Source organism: Oncorhynchus keta, chromosome 25 (genome assembly GCF_023373465.1).
Source record: "Oncorhynchus keta strain PuntledgeMale-10-30-2019 chromosome 25, Oket_V2, whole genome shotgun sequence".
In the NCBI taxonomy this organism is placed as follows: domain Eukaryota; kingdom Metazoa; phylum Chordata; class Actinopteri; order Salmoniformes; family Salmonidae; genus Oncorhynchus; species Oncorhynchus keta.
In genome coordinates this window covers 8,385,239-8,406,975 of record NC_068445.1, presented here as the reverse complement: position 1 = coordinate 8,406,975, position 21,737 = coordinate 8,385,239, and the positions used below count along the sequence as shown (strand labels likewise).

The 21,737-nt window shown below is 47.0% G+C and overlaps 1 protein-coding gene across 1 annotated transcript in view; it reads left to right on the top strand.

The window, feature by feature from the left end:
• Nucleotides 1-21,737, top strand: part of LOC118358089 (intermembrane lipid transfer protein VPS13A-like) — a 57,118-nt gene that overhangs the window by 1,836 nt on the left and 33,545 nt on the right. Inside the window, 37 exon segments of the mRNA XM_035735527.2 lie at nt 1,536-1,579; nt 1,693-1,735; nt 1,867-1,962; nt 2,077-2,178; nt 2,343-2,452; nt 2,550-2,609; nt 2,824-2,883; nt 3,001-3,081; nt 3,200-3,254; nt 3,474-3,601; nt 3,981-4,087; nt 4,525-4,696; nt 5,447-5,509; nt 5,774-5,909; nt 8,252-8,346; nt 8,473-8,615; nt 8,988-9,189; nt 9,343-9,457; nt 9,746-9,882; nt 10,207-10,339; nt 10,563-10,680; nt 10,796-10,940; nt 11,072-11,156; nt 11,282-11,460; nt 11,600-11,756; nt 12,359-12,438; nt 12,582-12,641; nt 12,775-12,970; nt 13,328-13,444; nt 13,766-13,869; nt 14,025-14,192; nt 14,377-14,684; nt 14,927-15,074; nt 15,217-15,297; nt 15,299-15,365; nt 15,480-15,604; nt 15,720-15,889. Of these exon segments, the coding sequence (XP_035591420.2) occupies nt 1,536-1,579; nt 1,693-1,735; nt 1,867-1,962; nt 2,077-2,178; nt 2,343-2,452; nt 2,550-2,609; nt 2,824-2,883; nt 3,001-3,081; nt 3,200-3,254; nt 3,474-3,601; nt 3,981-4,087; nt 4,525-4,696; nt 5,447-5,509; nt 5,774-5,909; nt 8,252-8,346; nt 8,473-8,615; nt 8,988-9,189; nt 9,343-9,457; nt 9,746-9,882; nt 10,207-10,339; nt 10,563-10,680; nt 10,796-10,940; nt 11,072-11,156; nt 11,282-11,460; nt 11,600-11,756; nt 12,359-12,438; nt 12,582-12,641; nt 12,775-12,970; nt 13,328-13,444; nt 13,766-13,869; nt 14,025-14,192; nt 14,377-14,684; nt 14,927-15,074; nt 15,217-15,297; nt 15,299-15,365; nt 15,480-15,604; nt 15,720-15,889 (4,390 nt within the window).

Sequence of the window (21,737 nt, the reverse complement as noted above, 5' to 3'; positions counted from 1 at the left end):
TCAAGTTGGCAGGATGTCCATTGGGTAGTGGACCATTCTTGATACACACATGAAACTGTTGAGCGTTTACATTTTTCTTTCTTAAACAGCGGAGCACTTCTTCACACAAACCGGTGTGCCTGGCACCTACTACCATATCATGTTCAGCGGCACTTAAATATTTTCTTTCCTGTTCACCCTCTGAATGACACACAATCCTTCTTTTAACTTGTCTCCTCCCATTCATGTACACTGATTTGAGGTGGATTTAACAAGTGACATCAATAAGGGATCATAGCTTTTACCTGTCATGGAAAGAGCAGGTGTTCATAATGTTTTGTACACTGTGTATATTCATGTATCAGTGCTTATTGAGTCATTTTAAAGGTCAACTGCCTCTTAGAACAAACTTATCTGGTTTTAAGCAGCCAATGTGGCATTGGTATAAGTCAAACATTCATTATAGTGTCAAAATTGACTGCAAAGTGTAAATCGGATAATTTTGGTCAGTCAGTCACTTCCAAAACTGAGTTTCTGGAGGTTTGGGTATGGATTAGATGGTGCACACTAACAAAAGAGAGCGCATTCAGCACTGCTGCTTATCAGCTGTGTGAGCTCTATCCAATCATAAGTCAGAACCTCCAGACAACGAGTCGCCTATGTTAAAATAACCCTTGGCTTTAGCCCTTTGAGTGGCTACTTATGTGTTTGATAGTGTCAATCAATTGAGTCTGTCACTTTTTTTAAAATTGAGATGATCTTTGACAAGTTGTCCCAACTGCAACTTATTAATTTTCCAAAACACATTCGCGACCTGTTTTGTAACATGATTCCCTATGAAACACTGCCAGACAGATACGCACTCTGGTAATAGTGAGAAAGTTGTACAAAACAACACTGAAGTACACACATGGCCAGTGACTTGATAAGCTGTGGCCTGACTGCTCAATGTGCCTGCTAGCTACTACCTGCTAGCTCCATTGACAAACACAGAGTTGGAATTTACCTAGCTAGCAAGTGGTTTGGGGCACTGATAATCGTGGAGCTTGTGCTTTATTTACGATAGATTGACAGCGTGCACATAATTAAGTTGTAGATATGTTATTATTTTAAGAATTCAGTCCTGAGCGCACAGCCAGACTTTTCCGACTCAATAGACCGTATGCAGTGCACTGTGCAGTTTTTCATGGAAATGTTTTAACTTGAGAAATACTGCCCCAAGTAACTTAGCTAGATGTAAAACTGCGCGACTAAGACCTCCTCGGCAAAAAAGTTGGCGAATGACATGTTTCTCGATTTATCTTGACAATTTTAAGGAAGCAAATTTTTTGAGGAAGTGGCTGTTGCTACGGTGACTCAGGAGGGGCAAACAACAGTACCTGCCAGGGTATGATATGCAAACATAACACACCTACATCAAACCACACCCCCCCAAGAATTAGACAACTCTCGTTTGGCTTCAGTCATGGCCGCTAGCATTAGCGAGTAATCTTCAAAACGAGGCCAAATCAGGAAGTGCAGTCGCCCTTTAAACATTTTTTTTCTTTTTTTTCTAGGTGATGCAGTGCTCAGAAATCTTGAAATAAAGGAAAATGCCTTGGTATGTTTGACATGAATGGCTAGGCCTACTACTAAACGTATCAGTGGTTAAATGCTAATTATGTAGGTAGATTCACATTGTATTGTGCTGAATAATTTTTGTTCTTGTTTCAGAGTCAACTTGACATTCCTTTTAAAGTAAGAGCAGGGCATATAGGTGAGATTTGTCTGACTCTCAACCCAACACCTCCTACCATTACCATACATTCACTATTATAATTCCTCTCTATCTTTCTCACTCTTCAACCTTTTTCCTATGAACTGTGTGTGTATGTGTGGATCTGTCAGGACGCTTGGAGTTGAAGATTCCATGGAAGAATCTGTACACCCAGTCAGTGGAAGCCACGCTGGATGGAGTCTACCTACTCATCGTGCCCACAGCCAGTAAGAAACCTAGCTGTAGTGTGTGTGTGTGTGTGTGTGTGTGTGTTTTTTCTCAATGTTTGTGTGTTTTTTCTCAATGTTTGTGTGTTTTTTCTTAATGTTTGTGTGTTTCAGGTATAAAGTATGATGCAGAGAAGGAGGAGAAACAGCTCCAGGAGGCTCGTCAGAGGGAGCTGCAGAGGATCGAAGAGACCAAACAGAAAGCAGCAGAGCAAGGTCAGAGTTCATGTGTGTCCGTGAGTCACGCTTTCATTACATCTTCAAACCGCTCTTAAATAGATGTTATAATGTCATTGAGTTGCAGGGCTGGCATCGGGCTAAAACAGACTCAGGACTGTGACCTGAATGCATGTACTGTTATGTGTTATTTGGTGCCACAGAAAACCCCGCACTTGAGAAGCAGGACACCTTTGTGGAGAAACTTGTGACGCAGGTGATCAAGAACCTTCAAGTGAAGATCTCCAACATCCACGTCCGCTATGAAGATGATGTGTGTATTCGACCCAGTGTGCTACAGTTGTATTACATCATTTTAAATGAATGTTATTCCTGTATTTCATTACTGTACGCTTCTCTCACTCTCTCAGGTCACCAACCCCAATTGCCCCTTTTCATTTGGAGTGTCACTGCAGAACCTCAGCCTTCAGGTAATGCGTGAGGCCCCTACCTCGTGAAATCGGTCATTCATTGGAGATTGGAGATGATATTGGAAATTGAGATGATATTACAGTGGTTCAATTTAGTTAAGGTCTGGATGTGGGATATGAGATCTTTGTTGTGGTCAGGTTTATGATCTGTTTCTGGTCTGACCCTGAATCCATACCACGTCATGTCTCAACCCCATAACTGTGACCCCCACAGACAGCAGATGAGAATTGGATGCCTTGTCTCCTGGATGAGAAAGCTAAGCTGTTTTTCAAGGTAGTCAGTCCACAGCAATTGATATACTGTACGAGTTTTATGACACTGTTCAATTATGACACTGTTCTGTCTACAGCATTCTAAGCTGTTTTCTGTTATGCTTTTTCCTCTCCTCAGCTTGTCCAACTGGACAATCTCTTTGCTTACTGGAATGTGAACTCGACGCTGTACTCCAATCACATGCCAGATGAGGCCCTGGTGAGTCACAGTGCCATCATTCAGTGCCATCGCGGAGCGGCGGGTCCCTTAAGTGAGACTGATTGTCTATCAATGACGTCTAACGAGGCATCTCTTCCTGTCTGTCACATTTCCACAGCGATGCCTCCAGGACAGCATCCCGGGGGGTTCTACTCCCATAAACCACGATTTCAGTGAGTGTCACCCAGTCGATATAAGGGTGTGACATCATTCACGTCTGGATCAGTCTTGATAGTCATGTTGTCACATCACCTGATACAGAGAATAAAATCTCAGTCATTTGAGTTTTTATCGTAATTGAAGGTATCTTCTCATTACGATGGCCCACGGTGGAATTGTTGACTAATTCTGCATCATATTAATAACCTTATTTCCCTGTTCATTGCGGGCAGTTTTTCGTCCGATAACGGCCGATGCGAAGCTGCGCATGAACCCCTGGTCAGATGTGGACTTCTCCTCTCCCAAGGTGGACCTGGTGGTCAACCTAAGAGAGGTGGCCGTGGAGCTCAACAGACCACAGGTGATGGAGGGAGATATGAGAGAGGGAAAGATGAAACATTTTAATCGAGCAAAAGAGCACAGGAAAGTACCATAAAAATCATTTAAATCTGCAGCCTGATTTAATTTGGAAAATTTCTTCAATGTGCATAGTAAGGAAGATGACTTATTTAACCACAGTGAAGTAAACTGATGCCATTCACACAATCAGAACTCGCGTTGGATTATATACCATCCCGTCTATTTGAAATGTTCGTTTTTTTTTTCCACAGATCTGTGCGCCCTTGCATGATGAGCGTTGCCCAGAGTTAGAATTTCGACGCATTTTTAAAGTCACTGTCTTATTGTTTTCCGCCTCTGTGTTTCTCGATGACCCCTGAACTCTCACCCCTTCTCTCCAGTACATCAGCATTCTGGAGCTCCTGGGATCAGTGGATATGATGTCACGCAACCTGCCCTACAGGAAATACCGGCCGCAAGTCCACGTGCACACCAACGCCTATCTATGGTCAGCTCTCACACTTTCTTTTACTTACAATTCTTTCCTCTACTAAAAAATTGTCACAACGACAAAAATGTTGGTTATTGTTGATGTTTAGATGGTGAGACACCTGAAACCCCACCTCTTTAAGGAATACCTAGGATAGGATAAGTAATCCTTCTCACCCCCCTTAAGATTTAGATGCACTATTGTAAAGTGACTATTCTACTGGATGTCATAAGGTGAATGCACCAATTTGTAAGTCGCTCTGGATAAGAGCGTCTGCTAAATGACTTAAATGTAATGTAAATGTAAATGAATGAGTGAATGCATTTGATTGATTGTATTGTTTCATGCCATCCAGTATAAGATTAAGAGATTCATTTCCTTCAATCGATTTGAGCTATCGTGATGTACACGTGCTGGTTCTGTTGTGACTGTCACTGCTTGTGTATGTCATCTAGGTGGCAGTATGTGATCACAGGCATCATGGAGGTGGACGTGAAGCCGCGGCTGCACATGTGGTCGTGGCAGCACATCCGCTGCCACCGGCAGACAGTCAAGCAGTACAGAGAGCTCTACAAGGCCAAGATCACCAGCAAGAAGCCCACTGAGAAGCAGCTCAGGGAGCTGGAGGTGTGTAGAGATCAGGGCGATGTTCATTAGGTACCAAATGGAAGACAATGAACTGAAACTGGGAGAGACTACCTGTGCATTAAGAAACACTCATTAACATTTTCAGTTCTGAAAAGTTTTCTGTTGCGTTCCCTAATGAGTGCAACCCAGACCTGAGTTCAAATAGTATTTGTTTTCTATTCAAAACTTGAGCAATGCTTGATTGAGCCTGCCTGTCTGTAATAGGACCAATGGCATAGTCCTCAAAGTGCAAACCCTTCCCATCTGGCACACCAGCCAGGCTCAATCAAGTGTTCAAACAATTTGAAAGGAAACAACATGCTATTTGAACCCAGGTGTGGTGGAGATTGAGAAGGGCCTAGTCCTCGTGCTCTGAGTTGCATTCCCAGTCTTTGTATCTACTCTGCTGCATTGATTGATGATGGACATTAAAGGTATGCTCAGTGACATGACGTAGATGCAGAAAGTACACCGCATAGTGGTCAATTTCCTCAACAACTAAGAGCGTTGATGCACGATGCTCTTCTCCACTGTTTTGGTCCCCTAGCTACCAAGCGTGAAGCGAACCTGTGCACATAGATACTGTGTGAGAGCGAAGTCTTGCATCTTGCTCATCTCAGTATCTGCAGTGCTGCTCATGGCAACGTCATTTAGCTGAGTCTACCCTTTTAAGTAATTGATGGATTCCCATAATGGTCAGGGAACTGTTTTAATGGACTAGACGATCCGTCTTTCTTGCCATGTGCCCAGGAGCCTGAGCGGACTCTGGATATTTTTAACATCACTCTGGCCAGGCAGCAAGCTGAGATGGAGGTACGGATTGAGCAATCTGTTGAATTATCCCTAATGAACTATCCGTCTTCTCTGTATGTACTGTACTCAGTTTTGTCTGTCTACTAAACTAATTTGTTCAAAATGGCAGAAAAGCATGACTGAAATGACCCTACTCAGTCACACTGCTGTAGCGTAGCCACCAGTGCAACACGTGGTCACAGTGGAACTAACAGTGGTTATAGCTAGTGGTTGAGGCTGAAGTGTTATGTATAGACTGTGACTGGCGCTGGTCGGTATTTCCAGGCAAGCAAAGCGGGGCTGCGTATCTTCCGTCCGGGGGTGAAGGTGGAGGAGGAGGAATCTCAGGGCTGGTTGGGCTGGATGTGGTCCGGCTGGTCAGGAGACTGTGGCGCCGAGGCCAAGGAGGTCAAGACCGGAGGTGAGATCGCCCGTGTAGCCAATCGCCGTGCTCCATTTTGTACATAAGGTGCCTTGAGAAAGTATTAACACCCCATGACTTTTTCCACAATTATTTACAGCCTGAATTGAAAATGTATACATTTTATATATTTTTTTCCCCCTACACAATACCTCATAATGTCAGAGTGGAATTATGTATTTTTTTATTATAAAATAAAAAGCTGGAAGATCTTGATTCAGTAAGTATTCAACCCTGTTGTTATGTCAAGCCTATATAAGTTCAGCAGTAAAAATGTGCTTAACAAGTCACCTAGTAAGTTGCATGGAGTCACTCTGTGTGCAGTAATAGTGTTGAACATGATTTTTGAATGACTACCTCATCTCTGTACCCCACACATACAATTATCTTTAAGGTCCCTCAGTCGAGCAGTGAATTTCAAACACACATTCTACCGTAAAGACCAGGGAGGTTTTCCAATACCTCACACCTATTGGTAGATGAAGAAAAATAAAAGCAGACATTGAATATCCCTTTGAGCATGTTGAAGTTATTAATTACGCTTTGTATGGTGTATCAATGCACCCAGTCACTACAAAGATACAGGCGTCCTTCCTAACCTAGTTGCCAGAGAGCAAGGAAACCAGTCAGGGATTTCATCATGAGGCCAATGGTAACTTTAAAACAGTTAGAGTTTAAAAGATGTGAAAGAAAACTGAGGATGGATCAACAACATTGTTGTTACTCCTAATGCTACCCTAATTGACAAGTGAAAATAAGGAAGCCTTTACAGAACACAAATATTCCACAACATGCATCCTGTTTGCAACAAGGCATCAAAATAATACTGCAAACAATTAGCTTTTTGTCCTGAATACAAATTGTTATGTTTGGGGCAAATCCAATACAACATATTACTGAGTACCACTCTCCATGTTTTCAAGCAGGGTGGTGGCTGCATCATGTTATAGGTATGCTTGTAATCATTAAGGATGGGAGTTTTTCAGGATGAAAAAAGAAACGGCGGAAAACGTCGTTGTCTGCTTTCCACCAGACACTGGGAGATGAATTCACCTTTCAGCAGGACAATAACCTAAAACACAAGGCCAAATCTACACTGGAGTTGCTCACCAAGAACACAGTGAATGTTCCTGATATGCTGCATTAGTTTTTACTTAAATCTATGGCAAGACCTGAAAATGGTTGACTAGCTATGACCAACAACAAATTGGACAGAGCTTGAAGAATTTTGAAAAGAATAACGGGCAAATGTTGCACAATCCAGGTGTGGAAAGCTCTTAGAGACTTACCCAGAAAGACTCACAGCTGTATTCACTGCTAAAGGTGCTTCTACAAATTATTGACTCAGGGGTGTGAACACAGTACTTATGCAAATGAGATATTTTTGTTTTTCATTAAATAAAAATGTGTTTTCACTTTGTCATTATGGGATATTGTGTGTAGATGAGTGAGAGAAAACAAATCAATTTAATCCATTTTGAATTCGGGCTGTAACAAAACAAATTGGAATAAGTCAAGGGGAAATACATTCCGAATCCGCCCCCTATGATAATGTAAAGACCACCAGGCCAATCAGTCAGCTGGTCATCAGTGTGTCATGAGCATGCCAATGCGCTGCAGTTACTATTTCTGATGAACAGTGTTCTTCAATCCTGGTCCTGGGGAACCATGGGGTGTGTAACTAGGGCTGACACAATTACCGTGTAACCGACCGTTATCGACGAAGACGGTCATGAAAATAAGATAACCGTTAAAACGGATTCTAGTGGATTAGTTGAGTCAATGGTGTTGATGTTGGGCTGGAGGTAAAAACCTGCAGACCCTGTGAGTCTCCAGAACCAGGATGAAAGAACACTGGACAGAAATAATTCCAATTGGGCATTTAACCTGTCCTGTGTTACCCTTATGAAGTATTGAATCACGTTGATGACAAGGTTCTCAAGATGATGGTTTGGGACCAAAGGTGTTCATGTATATCTGTAGCGTTTCCACCGGCATTTCTCGCATCATTTATTTTACAGACACAAAAAGAGAGCGCGAACAAATGATCTGTCGGCATTTTCTGAACTTCCTGTTTCTATCACAGGTGTCGTGATTATTAGATTTTTTTTTTTTCTCCGTACGATATGACTTCACTCGCATATAAAATGTGGATGGGAATGTGGTTGACTTTGATTTAACCGGGCACTTGGAACCGCATTTTGCACTCTTATTACCTTTTTGTGAAGTTGATTTGAAGTAATCTTGATAAGGTCCTCCTGATGCTTTAATGCTGCTATTGTAAATCATAAGACACATTTCCACATTGCATGGAGAATGACTTTTTTTTTTTTTCTCCTCAGCTTTTGACGAGCTTATGACTTCTGCTGAGAAGGCCAAACTCTACACCGCCATCGGCTACAGTGAGATAGCTGTCAATCATAACCTGCCAAAGAACGTGAGTTGCGACTGTGTTCCCACACACTGTAGGGCTGTATCACAATCCCTGGCGTCCTCCAAAAGAGAGGGAGATAATCCAGGACACGGTTCAGTCTCCCTTTTCTCTCTGGTCTTGTTTGTGCAGTTTGAGGATATGAAGATTAATTTCCACATGGAGAGGATGTCTGTCTCAATGAAAGACAACAAGGACCAGAATGAAATCCTCAAACTCACAGTTGAAGATCTGAAATCCATGCTGACCCAGAGGCCCGGAGCACAAGCCATTAAGTAAGTACAGTATGCCCTCTGGGGTGTGTTCCCCAAGGTGAAACATTCAGAACGTTGCAGATAGATATTAATAGAACTGACATGATGCCCAATTCTACTTGACATACCGGTAACGCTTAACGCTTCTGAACAAACCCTGTATTTAAATACTTTCCCCTGCCTTCTCTGCTCTGTTTTAGTGCCTTATCAATGGGATGCACTATAGTTGGCATTTCATAATTTTTTTCTTGTGCCACCATTTTGCGATTCTCAGTTTGTCTATCTTTTCTCTCTGCGTTTCCCTCTTTCTTCCCCCCTCTCTCTCTCTTCCTCGTTCTCCACTCTCTCCCCACTTCTTTCTGCCCTTGGTTCTGATGCGTTTTTTCCGCTCAGGCTGTCGGCCCAGCTCAGTCTGTTTGAGGTGACAGGACTAGCCAGTAACCGGCCGGCACCCACATTGCTGTCGTCAAGGAAGGCTGCCACGGTAACGGGGACACCCTTGTTGGACATCCTGTTTGAGACCAACCCTCTGGACGAGAGCGCTGATCAGCGGCTCCGCGTCGAGTCCCAGCCTCTGGAGATCATCTATGATGCTGTGAGTGTATTTGTTTTTGTGTGTGTGTCCTGTGTATATAATTGTATTCCTGTCGTTCCTCGGTTCAATCAGGCATGTTAGAACGAAAGTCTGCACCACCTGTGTTTGTGTGTGTGTGTAACAACATGGATACCTGTCTCCCTCTCTGGGCAGGTGACGGTAAACAGCATGTCTGCGTTCTTCTCACCGCCTGATGACCTCCAGCTGGACGATCTGACCAACGCCACTCTCATGAAGCTGGAGCAGTTCCGAGACCGCACCTCCACAGGTCAGAGCCCCGCCTCTAGCTCTGACTGACAGGCCACACTCGCATTCCTGGCCTGTCACAAGAAATCACGGCACTGCTAGATTTTTTTGACGTGTGCCGCAGACCCAAACAGAGATCTATTCTAATTTGACTTTCTATGGACATTTTACTCTGAATCATCAGACAGGATACAAGCCTTTGACCTCAACCTCCACTCCATACTTCCTCCTGGCACGCCTCCCTCCCGTTTCGTATCCATATGTAAGAACATGTTGAAGTATGCCCTCTGTTCTATGTCGTTGTCTGCAGGACTGATGTACGTGATTGAGACCCAGAAGGTTCTGGATCTGAACGTCAACCTCATGGCCTCCTACGTAATCGTTCCCCAAACCGGCTTCTACGACTCCACCCAGAACCTCATGCTATTGGACCTGGGCCACTTCAAGGTAAGTCACTTCAACGTGCTCAGTGCGAGTGGTCGGTTCGGACTTGAGTGATTTGAGAGACGATGTATGGAGAAGTTGAGAATTATGATCGAGCACACTTAGCTTTGTCTTTTTTCTTCTTCTTGTGAGTCACTAAATTTACCTGAAAAATGGGACAGTAGAGGTAACACATTAACAGTTGTCTTCAACACAATTTGACCACAGAGAAGGATCCACTTGCCTGACTGTTTTAATTGACTTGCTCCAGGCAACCGTTAATGTCAATCCCTGCCTAATGAACAGGACTCTTCACCCAGGTGTTATGGCATTGTCTTGTGTTATCAGGTGTCTAGTCTGAGCAGAGAGGGGCTGCCGCAGCTCTCTGTAGGGAGAAGTACTATAGAGGACATTATGTCCCGGGCCTACGACAGCTTCGACGTCCAGCTCAGCAGCCTTCAGTTCCTCTACAGCAAACCAGGTACGCACACCGAAGGCACACACATGCAAACTCGCGTATGGAGACACACACACACACACACACACACACACACACACAATTATCGGAAAGTTTGCTGCCCAAATTGTCATGTGACGCAACTACGCAGGGAATACATTTTGTGTAGCTTATTGTGTCCTTGTGTTGGGTGATTAGGTAGACTATAAATGAGGCTTAACGGAGCCAGTGGTTGTTGTGTGTTTAGATGGGGACTGGAAGAAAGCCCGTAAGCTGAGGCAGTCGGCCCTCCACATCCTGGAGCCTGTTGACGTCAAGGTGGTGTTCAGCAGAGCCATGGTGGTCACAGATTCCCGCATGCCCAAGTAAGAGGGAAAGGTGGGGGTGCGGGTTGGTGTGATGGACAGTCAGCCACTGTGTAATGGTGTTTGTCAAATAGCCGGTCAGATGAATGATATGAATAAAGTGTCTGTGTGTCAGGTTTAAAATCTCCGGGGAGCTGCCCCTCCTGTCTCTGAGGATCTCTGATGATAAGGTGCGGGGCGTGCTGGAGCTGATCGACAGCATCCCGCTGCCAGAGAGCAGGCCGGCCCCGCGCAGCACCAACGCTCACTCAACATCCAAGGTGCTAACTCTACTGGGCCTCTATCTCTGCCTGTCTGTAGGTCGACTCTGTGTGTTGTGTTTGTGTGTAGATAGACAAGCCAATAGAAATCTATGTGCGGCGTGTAATCTCTGCTTGTGTTCATGACGCAGGCTTTAAAGCAGTCGTACACCCCTCAGCTAACCCCCAGGAAACCAACCATGGCTGAACTGCGCAACTCCCTAATATGGGAATCAGGTGAGAGACATGTGCGCACACACACACACACACACAGCCCTGTTTACACATTACAAATGGATTATGTACTTTAATACGCATACACACAGTGTGGCAATTACGCGCGTGTGTGTGTGTGTGTGCAGGCTCAGAGGAGGACCTGTTCTACGATGCTCCCAGCTCTCCTATAGGAGACCGTCCGTTCTTCCCCGACAACATGCCCAGCCCCCTGCAGCGCTCCGACTCAGTCAAGAGGAGAGGTCTGGTCAAGAAAGACCCCAAGAAGAACATGACCGAGTTCCTCATGACATTTGAGATCAGCAAAGTATGGTTAAAACTCATCTACATCTCTGTGTGAGAGTACCTAAACACTTCATTTAGTTGCGTTCTCTGATTGCTAGTATAGGAGCTCGTGTGTGTGCGTGCATGAACTTGAACCTCCTCTCCCTTCTTCTGCTGTCTAGCTGTCCGTTCAGCTGTGTCGTCTCTCTGGAGGCGAGGAGGTCACAGTGTTGCACCTGGAAATCGAGGGGCTGGGCACCGAGCTGAAGCTACGTACCTTCGACATGACATCCTACACGTTCCTACGAGAGATCTGCCTGGAGTGCCCCGAGTACATGGGTCAGTGAGGGATTGGCTGGTAGAAGTTCACAATCGGGGGAAAATATTTTTTATCTAATTTTGGACACATTGACGTAAATATGTAAATGTCGAAGTGAGCGATATGCGCCTTTCGCTACAGCCTTAGATATTCACAGCAGCTCTGACACTAGGGGAGATGCCAGAAAGGTAGTTCAAACTTGAATGTGTCTGTTTTCTGGACATGTTCTTTATATGCCATTTGAAACCAGCGTTTCTCTCCTGTTCTATTGGTTTTCAAATCAACTTCATTTCGCTGTCCACTGCATTCAAAGGCGCTGTTCTAGTAATGTTTGTTCGCAAGCCATTCTAGTTGCATCTTTAGATCACCCCTCTTTCTACACTTTTTACATAGATATTCATCTCAGATCTTCATCAGAACGGTGTTTTTCCTGCGATTGCATTTATTTTGAAACACTAGCAGGACCGCCTTGTTGCGCTTGGACTGTGAAGACATTTTGTGTATATATACCTATCACACGATTTAAACATTGTTATATGTTGTTGGTAGTTGTATGTGCGTGGCATGTCTGCAGACGTGCGTATGTGTGATATGCTTTCTCTGGTTTTGTAAACTGTTCCAGATTCAGAGGAGAAGAAAGTGCACCTTATCACCACTCTAGACAACACAGAGGATGACCTCCTCACATTGGAGTACACTAAGGTACACACACACACGTACACACACACACACACACACACACACACACGTGAACACTTCCAACAGTCAACACTGTCGTCTTGCATTCTTCATCCAATGTAGATTTAACAGTAGAGCAGGTCTAATAGCATCAGTGTCTCTTTCAGGCTGATAAGAATGGGCCAGAATTCAAGTCTGAGTACAAGAACACTGAACAATCAGTTAAGGTAATGTCTTTTGCAATACAGTACAGTACAACTGTGTTAACCCGCAGTTGGAATTTCAACATCTCACTTCTCTGCCTCGTTGTATAAGTGTGGGTTCATAGTGAAGGTGGTATGTCTGTGTGTGACGTCTCAGGTGAACTTCTCGTCTCTGGACATACACCTGCACACGGAGGCTCTGCTCAATGCCATGAACTTCCTGATCAGTCTCCTCCCCCCGACCAAGGAGGTAGCGCCCAGCCAGGAGGAGCTGCCCACCATCCCCGAGGAGGATGAGGGAGAGGGGGAGGAAGGCGAGAAGAAAGAGGGATCGGCTGTGGCAAAAAAAACCTGTAACTATCCGTTTCATGGAATCGGTTCTGCTTACTGGAACTTAGACTTATCTCCGCGTTGCGATATTGATTTACAAATTCATGATTCAAGGTGGTTGAAAGTGGAAGAGACATCGGTTAGGTCATATACTTCCTTTATGTTTGTTGCATGTGGAGATGTTGAGTAGATGCATATTCTCCTAATACGTAGATTAGCTAGCTAAACCAGATGTACATTACTGTACCATTTTCATGCACCACTTGACATTAGATGTATTCTGATGCACCAACAAAGTCATCTTCACATCGATGGTCCTTTGACGTTTTGACGACAGAACCGCTCTTTCATAAAGGTCTCTCTGCTTCCTTTCTCCTTAGCTTCTAAGAAGTCAAAGTTTGAGGATGTGGTGAATTTGCACATCAGAGCCGATCTCAACTGTCTGAAGGTTTTCATCCGAGGCCAGAGCCACAGGATAGCGGAGATCCGCATCGAGGGTAAAGGCCACCTGACACAAGACAAGTCCCCGCCTACAACACATGTCCACAACATAAAGTCAGCAGCTACATGCATGACTTATGATGGCCTCTGCATCAAATATCAAAATGACACACACACACACACACACACACACACACACACACACACACACACACACAGATTATAATGATACTAGTGCCACCTTGTGGTAGACATATATAAACCACTGATGATCGTGTCTTATTGGCTCTTGTACTGAAACACCTGTTTATGTTCTAGAATTGTCCTACCCCTCCTTCTGTTCTACCTGTTCTCTCTACCTCTGTTCTATGTTCCAGGCCTGGTGTCGGAGGTGCTGATGAGGAAAAAAGCGGTAGAGGTTCTGGCCAACCTGAAGAACATAGTCATCCTGGACTGTGATAAGGAGGCGTTGTACAAGCAGGTAGCCTCGGATACAGGGCGCTTGTTAACATGTTATTTTCCCAGTCGAGGGGGAACATTCCCAAGATGTTGCGATTTAAGACCAAACAAAAATCATTTTTAGCTTTTTGCTGGTGTGATTCTAATGAGTATTTCGGTACGAATTCTGTGTCCTAGTGTGTATCCATAGCCGATGAGGAGGTGTTTGCTTTCCGCATGGTGAACCACACTGAAGCCACGGAGGGCGACGCCTATCTAGACATGGGTAAAGTGGACACCAGCGTCACCCTGACGGTGGGCTGCATCCAGGTCATCTTCCTCAACAAGTTTGTCTCCTCCATCCTGGTAAGAGACCCGCCTCCATCTTTCTTCATTCCACCTTTCTATCTTTTAACCGATTCCTGTTCTTTGAGAACCGGTACCTTTACTAATACCGGTACAGAAATGCCCCAGAACCTATTGTCCTGAGTGCTATGACGATCCACGAGCACTTTGTCACATGACCTGACTCCTCTTCCTCCTCCCCCAGGCCTTCATCAACAACTTCCAGGTGGCCAAGGAGGCCCTGGCTGAGGTGACGGTGCAGGCAGCGGAGAAGGCGGCCACGGGGGTGATGGAGCTGGCTGAGCGCAGCACCCGCATCTCCCTGGACGTGGACTTCAACGCTCCCGTCGTCTTCCTGCCGCAGTCGTCGTCCTCCGCCAACGTCATCGTGGCCGACCTCGGTATGGTCACGGTCAAGAACCGCTTCGCCATGGTCCCCTCCCAAATGCACGTCAAGATCCCTCCCGTCATGGACACCATGACCGTGGGCCTCAGCGACCTCAAGATGTACAGGTGAGAGACACACTGGTAGTCAGGCCATTCTGTAGATGTACAAGGGATGTGAGTTAAACGTCATAGATGCGTAGTTGTTATACAATGAAAGGACTACTTCATTTTTGCACTGGGATGTGAAGTGTTTATTAACTATTGACACGTCTGTGTTATTTCACGTACTTTTGCATATTTGGTCCGTCCCCGGATGTGCAGCAAATCAGAACCTGTAAAGCTGTGTGTGTGTTTGTTTGATTGTCCAGAACCACCTTTGAGGAGGGGAGGTTTCAGGGGGAAATCCAGCTTCTGAAGCCGGTCAACCTGGACCTGTCCATCCAGAGGAACCTGTCAGCCTCCTGGTACCACAGCATCCCCGACATAGAGATCACTGCTCACCTCAAACCAATGAACGTGAGTGTGTGTGTGCAGGAGTGTGTGTGTGTGTGTTCGTTAAAGCCAACTCTCACTGAACAAATGATAGTGTGTGAAATGAAATGTGAGTATGAAATGTTGATGCATCAGTGTGTGTGTGTGTGTGTGTGTGTCTTACTAGTTGATCCTGGGTCAGGATGATTTGACGGTGGTGTTGAGGACTCTGAGTGGGAACCTGTCAGAGACTTCAGACTCTGCTTCCCCCTCCTCCTCCGCGTACAGTGGATCGCTCCGACACGGTCTCTACCAAAGGCTCACAGGCGTCAGGAGGTACTGGTAGTAACCCCACCAGCGGTGAGGACAGCAGTGTCAGTCTGGGTTGAATTTGGATGTGTGTTGCTGGGATTGTGCTGTTATTATAATTGTGTTGAACCCTGTCTGTAGGCAACACGGTGGTAACTGCTGCAGTGGTGGAGACCCAGAAGAGCACCAAGCTGAAGAGCACACTCAAACTGGACTTCAAGTTTGACTCCATGACCCTGGTCCTGTACAGCCCCAATGGGACTGAGGTGACTACTGCACCACGACACGCCTTCACAAACACTGGCATTGACCATGTAAAACTCCATCCACTTGGATATTCTTACGCCCACAGACAGAGACTTTTTGGTGTGTGTCTCCAAGTTGCAGGTGTTGGACTCGAGGGATGAACAGCTGAAGCTGGCTGAGTTCACCCTGGGGACTATCTCTACATCTGTCCACATGTTCTCAGACGGATCTATGAAGGCCTCCTTCAAACTCACAGACTGCCTGCTCGACGACAAAAGATGCAGGGTCAAGAAGATCACTGCCAGGTAGAGGACACACCCACGGTTACCTTGGTTTCGCTACACCCGCAATAACATCTGCTTAACACGTGTATGTGACCAATACATTTGATTTGGTACTGAGCCTACTTATACATTCATAAAACCTGGGAGAGATGCCACAGAGTGATGTGTGTGTACTGTGAACATATGATTGTGTGACTCGGTGCTGGCGTTGATGTACGAGGCTCAGTGTGTGTTCTTCAGCGTGCCACCATGTTCATCACAGCTTCACCATCTGTCTACTCACATAGGACTGTCACATAGCTAAGATGAATGGCTTTGGTTAGCAGCCCCATCATAGTCAAAGCAACTAAGGTAATCTCTCACTCCCAGTCCATCAAAACCCACGAGTAAGGATAAAGTCTGTCAATTGTGTTGAGAGAATGGAATCTTTGTATCTGTCGAACAGAAAGTTAGTCTCACTCCTCAATGTAACATCATTTGACTAACAGATTACAAGGTATTTAGTGCACTTATGGTAGGGTTTGTTATTAGTGCTGTCGTGACTTTGATTTAATGTGATGACTGTTATTTATCTTATCAACTATGTTTAATTGTTACTCTTTTAAATTAATCATGAAACAATTAATTCATTTGGAATTTGGGGCACCAAGGGAGAATTTGTTTATAGTTACCATCTCCCGAAATATATATTATATAGCGATAAGTCACTTAATAATCATTACCTCGTATCAGTCTCATTCTGAGTGTCGCAGACTTCTTGAATCCACAAGAACACCAGCCTTTTCTGATTATTAAGTTCTACACAAATTTGATTTCATGTATTATTAGTCGACCTAAATAATAACACAGAATACACATACATACTTACATGAGACAAAAGTCCCTAGTGGACTGACCAGATAAGATGGCTTATTACACAAAGATTGAAAAGGGGGTGTGGAAAATAGATAGGGGGCAGGGACAATTATCGTATATTTGGCAACTTTTCTCACAGTAACCATATACCTTGCACACGAGCCGGCCGCCCGTTTTGGTAAGAAATGCAATGTATTTACGTGTAGATGTCTTATCTGTCAGGGGAATAGCTCGATGGGTGTAAGGCTCTGGCTGTCCACCAGAGGTCACACTGTCCTGTTTTGGTCTCGTAGTGGAGTGTTCAAATAGAACGAAGGTTATGTGTATAACCACAGTTATGTGAGCTATATGGATCACTCCAATATATTGGTATCACTCTGCGACAGAGGGATACATCAAATGTGTGGATTTACAGATTTACTCATTTACATTTACATTTAAGTCATTTAGCAGACGCTCTTATCCAGAGCGACTTACAAATTGGTGCATTCACCTTATGACATCCAGTAGAATAGTCACTTTACAATAGTGCATCTAAATCTTAAAGGGGGGTGAGAAGGATTACTTATCCTATCCTAGGTATTCCTTAAAGAGGTGGGGTTTCAGGTGTCTCCGGAAGGTGGTGATTGACTCCGCTGTCCTGGCGTCGTGAGGAGTTTGTTCCACCATTGGGGGCCAGAGCAGCGAACAGTTTTGACTGGGCTGAGCGGGAACTGTACTTCCTCAGTGGTAGGGAGGCGAGCAGGCCAGAGGTGGATGAACGCAGTGCCCTTGTTTGGGTGTAGGGCCTGATCAGAGCCTGGAGGTACTGAGGTGCCGTTCCCCTCACAGCTCCGTAGGCAAGCACCATGGTCTTGTAGCAGATGCGAGCTTCAACTGGAAGCCAGTGGAGAGAGCGGAGGAGCGGGGTGACATGAGAGAACTTGGGAAGGTTGAACACCAGACGGGCTGCGGCGTTCTGGATGAGTTGTAGGGGTTTAATGGCACAGGCAGGGAGCCCAGCCAACAGCAAGTTGCAGTAGTCCAGGAGGGAGATGACAAGTGCCTGGATTAGGACCTGCGCCGCTTCCTGTGTGAGGCAGGGTCGTACTCTGGGATGTTGTAGAGCATGAACCTACAGGAACGGGCCACCGCCTTGATGTTAGTTGAGAACGACAGGGTGTTGTCCAGGATCACGCCACTTAGCACTCTGGGAGGAGGACACAATGGAGTTGTCAACCGTGATGGCGAGATCATGGAACGGGCAGTCCTTCCCGGGAGGAAGAGCAGCTCCGTCTTGCCGAGGTTCAGCTTGAGGTGGTGATCCGTCATCCACACTGATATGTCTGCCAGACATGCAGAGATGCGATTCGCCACCTGGTCATCAGAAGGGGGAAAGGAGAAGATTAATTGTGTGTCGTCTGCATAGCAATGATAGGAGAGACCATGTGAGGTTATGACAGAGCCAAGTGACTTGGTGTATAGCGAGAATAGGAGAGGGCCTAGAACAGAGCCCTGGGGGACACCAGTGGTGAGAGCGCGTGGTGAGGAGACAGATTCTCGCCACGCCACCTGGTAGGAGCGACCTGTCAGGTAGGACGCAATCCAAGCGTGGGCCGCGCCGGAGATGCCCAACTCGGAGAGGGTGGAGAGGAGGATCTGATGGTTCACAGTTCGAAGGCATAGGTCTAGAAGGATGTGAGCAGAGGAGAGAGAGTTAGCTTTAGCGGTGCGGAGCGCCTCCGTGATACAGAGAAGAGCAGTCTCAGTTGAATGACTAGTCTTGAAACCTGACTGATTTGGATCAAGAAGGTCATTCAGAGAGAGATAGCGGGAGAGCTGGCCAAGGACGGCACGTTCAAGAGTTTTGGAGAGAAAAGAAAGAAGGGATACTGGTCTGTAGTTGTTGACATCGGAGGGATTGAGTGTAGGTTTTTCAGAAGGGTGCAACTCTCGCTCTCTTGAGGACGGAAGGGACGTAGCCAGCGGTCAGGGATGAGTTGATGAGCGAGGTGAGGTAAGGAGAAGGTCTCTGGAAATGGTCTGGAGAAGAGGGGAGGGATAGGGTCAAGCGGGCAGGTTGTTGGGCGGCCACAAGACTTTCATCTGGAGAGAGAGGGGAGAAAGAGGTCAGAGCACGGGGTAGGGCAGTGTGAGCAGAACCAGCGGTGCCGTTTGACTTAGCAAACGAGGATCGGATGTCGTCGACCTTCTTTTCAAAATGGTTGACGAAGTCATCTGCAGAGAGGGAGGAGGGGGAGGGGGAGGAGGATTCAGGAGTGAGGAGAAGGTGGCAAAGAGCTTCCTAGGGTTAGAGGCAGATGCTTGGAATTTAGAGTGGTAGAAAATGGCTTTAGCAGCAGAGACAGAGGAGGAAAATGTAGAGAGGAGGGAGTGAAAGGATGCCAGGTCCGCAGGAATCCATTTCCGCTCGGCTGCCCGAGTGTTCTGTGAGCTCGCAATGAGTCGTCGAGCCACGGGGCGGGAGGGAGGACCGCGCCGGCCTGGAGGATAGGGGACATAGAGAGTCAAAGGATGCAGAAAGGGAGGAGAGGAGGGTTGAGGAGGCAGAATCAGGAGATAGGTTGGAGAAGGTATGAGCAGAGGGAAGAGATGATAGGATGGAAGAGGAGAGAGTAGCGGGGAGAGAGAGCGAAGGTTGGGACGGCGCGATACCATCCGAGTAGGGGCAGTGTGGGAGGTGTTAGATGAGAGCGAGAGGGAAAAGGATACAAGGTAGTGGTCGGAGACTTGGAGGGAGTTGCAATGAGGTTAGTGGAAGAACAGCATCTAGTAAAGATGAGGTCGAGCGTATTGCCTGCCTTGTGAGTAGGGGGGGGAGAGGTGAGGTCAAAAGAGGAGAGGAGTGGAAAGAAGGAGGCAGAGAGGAATGAGTCAAAGGTAGACGTGGGGAGGTTAAAGTCGCCCAGCACTGTGAGAGGTGAGCCGTCCTCAGGAAAGGAGCTTATCAAGGTATCAAGCTCATTGATGAACTCTCTGAAGGGGAGGCGATGCCCAGGACTGCTGAACCAACCGTAGAGGAGGTGCCAAGTTACCCGATAGTACCTAGCAAAGGTACAAGAGGAAGCCCAGCTGGCCGTAGCACAGATATCAGCGAAGGGCACTCCTCTCAGTAGAGCCCAGGACACAGCCACACCTTGTGTTAAATGTGCCACCACAGATCGCAGCACTGGCCTGCCAGCCAGGCAGTATGCTGTCATAGTTGTGTCCACGATCCAGTGAGAGAGCCTCTGTTGATAGCCCAGCAACCAGGACTCTTTCACCATAGCAGACAAAAAGCTGGTCTGTTGTTCTCACTCGTGTCCGCTCCACATAGGCAGCCAGTGCCCGGAGGGAGGCCCAGACTCCCCCGCCACTGCCGCGTGGTCAAAAGCAGACAGGATAAAAGGGATGTTCACATGCCTGTCTGACAACCTTCGGGAGGAATGAAGGGTTGGGGTGGAGAGATATACTCCTCCCACTGGGGTCCATCCGATAGCACTCAGAATTGAAAAAGCATGGAGCCCACCCACCCTCTTCATGGAAGTAATCGTTACCAAGAAAAGCACCTTCATAGAGAGGTGTTTCAGGGAGGCAGACTCCAGCGGTTTGAAAGGTGGCTTTGGCAAAGCTGCCAATACCACATCCAGATCCCAGCTCGCCATTGAGCGGTTCCTAGCTGGACGCAGGCGACAAACCCCCTTCATAAACTTGGAGACGCCCCACTGGCCTGTCCATCCACCCCACATGGTAGGCAGATATAGCAGCCAAATACCCTCAGTGTAGAGGCTGCCAAGCCCTCATCCATGCAAGACTGCAGGTATTGGAGGACATACTGCACCATGCATGACTCGGGCACAACCTCAATACTAGTGCACCAAGAGCAGAACAACCACCAGCGCAACTGATATCCCGCGGTTGTAGCCGGTCACCTTGCTCTCTGCAAGGTGTTCCTTACTCCCTCCTGTAGTCCTAACATGGACCATTGGTGCCGTTCAGCGGCCAAGCCCACAGTCTAAGGCGGTGCGGTCTTGAATGCCACAGTGTTTCCCCCGGCCTTGAACAGTAGGTCGGGTCTCAAGGGCAGTTGCCAAGGTGTCCCAGACAACAGGGACAGGAGAAGGCTGAACCAGGGTCGTCTTGGCCAGTATGAGGCCACCAGCAGCAGACAATGCTCCTCCATCCTGGTCCTGTCCAGCACAGCCTGGATCAGGGGAAAAGGGGGGAAATGCGTAAAGCTCCAGCCCTGGACAATCGTGAGCCAGAGTATCCAAGCCCAGATGCCCTGGTGGCTCTGACATGGAGTACCACATGGGGTAGTGTGCATTGCTCAGGGAGGCAAACAGGTCCATCTGTGCCCTCCTGAACTTGTCCCACAGGTGCTGCACCATTTGGGAATCCAGTCCCAAGGTGGCCGGCCCTCTATCGAGAGCATATCCACTTCCACGTTCAGGATGTCAAGGTACGTGCGTTGCACGTAGACACCAGATGTCCCTCAGCCTAGAGAAGGAGTTCCCGTGCTATAAGATTGAGGCAGTGGGACCTCGGTCCACCCTGATGGTTGATGTAAGCCACCACTGTGGTGTTGTCTGTTCCAGTGCAGTGGCTATCCAAGTGAGTAGGCTCCTCATTGCCTCTCGAGCGACTGGCGGCTTCTGATGACCTGGTAGTCCTGTTCACGGTGGTGAACAGTGCCGGCATTGTCCCCCAGAAACAGCTTATCACTGTCCAACAGGGAACAGCTGTCGTCACCATCAAAGCTATCAACCTCCTGACGCAGGGCATGTGCCCTCTGTTCAAGGTGGTCCCAGCAGTCTTACTCATGCCCCAGTCCAGGACTGGCAGCAGATGGGTTCAGCCTGCGGTGGCTCCGGCCACGTTTCCAGGGAGGGGTACTGGGCCCAATAGAGGGACTAACAGCTCGCTGCTGCACCACTCCTGAGGGAGGGAGCTCGTCCCCAGCCTGAGCCCGGGCCTGACCGACCCACTCGCGCATGCCCGCCAATCACGTCAGGCGCAGGCTTTCTGAGAACAC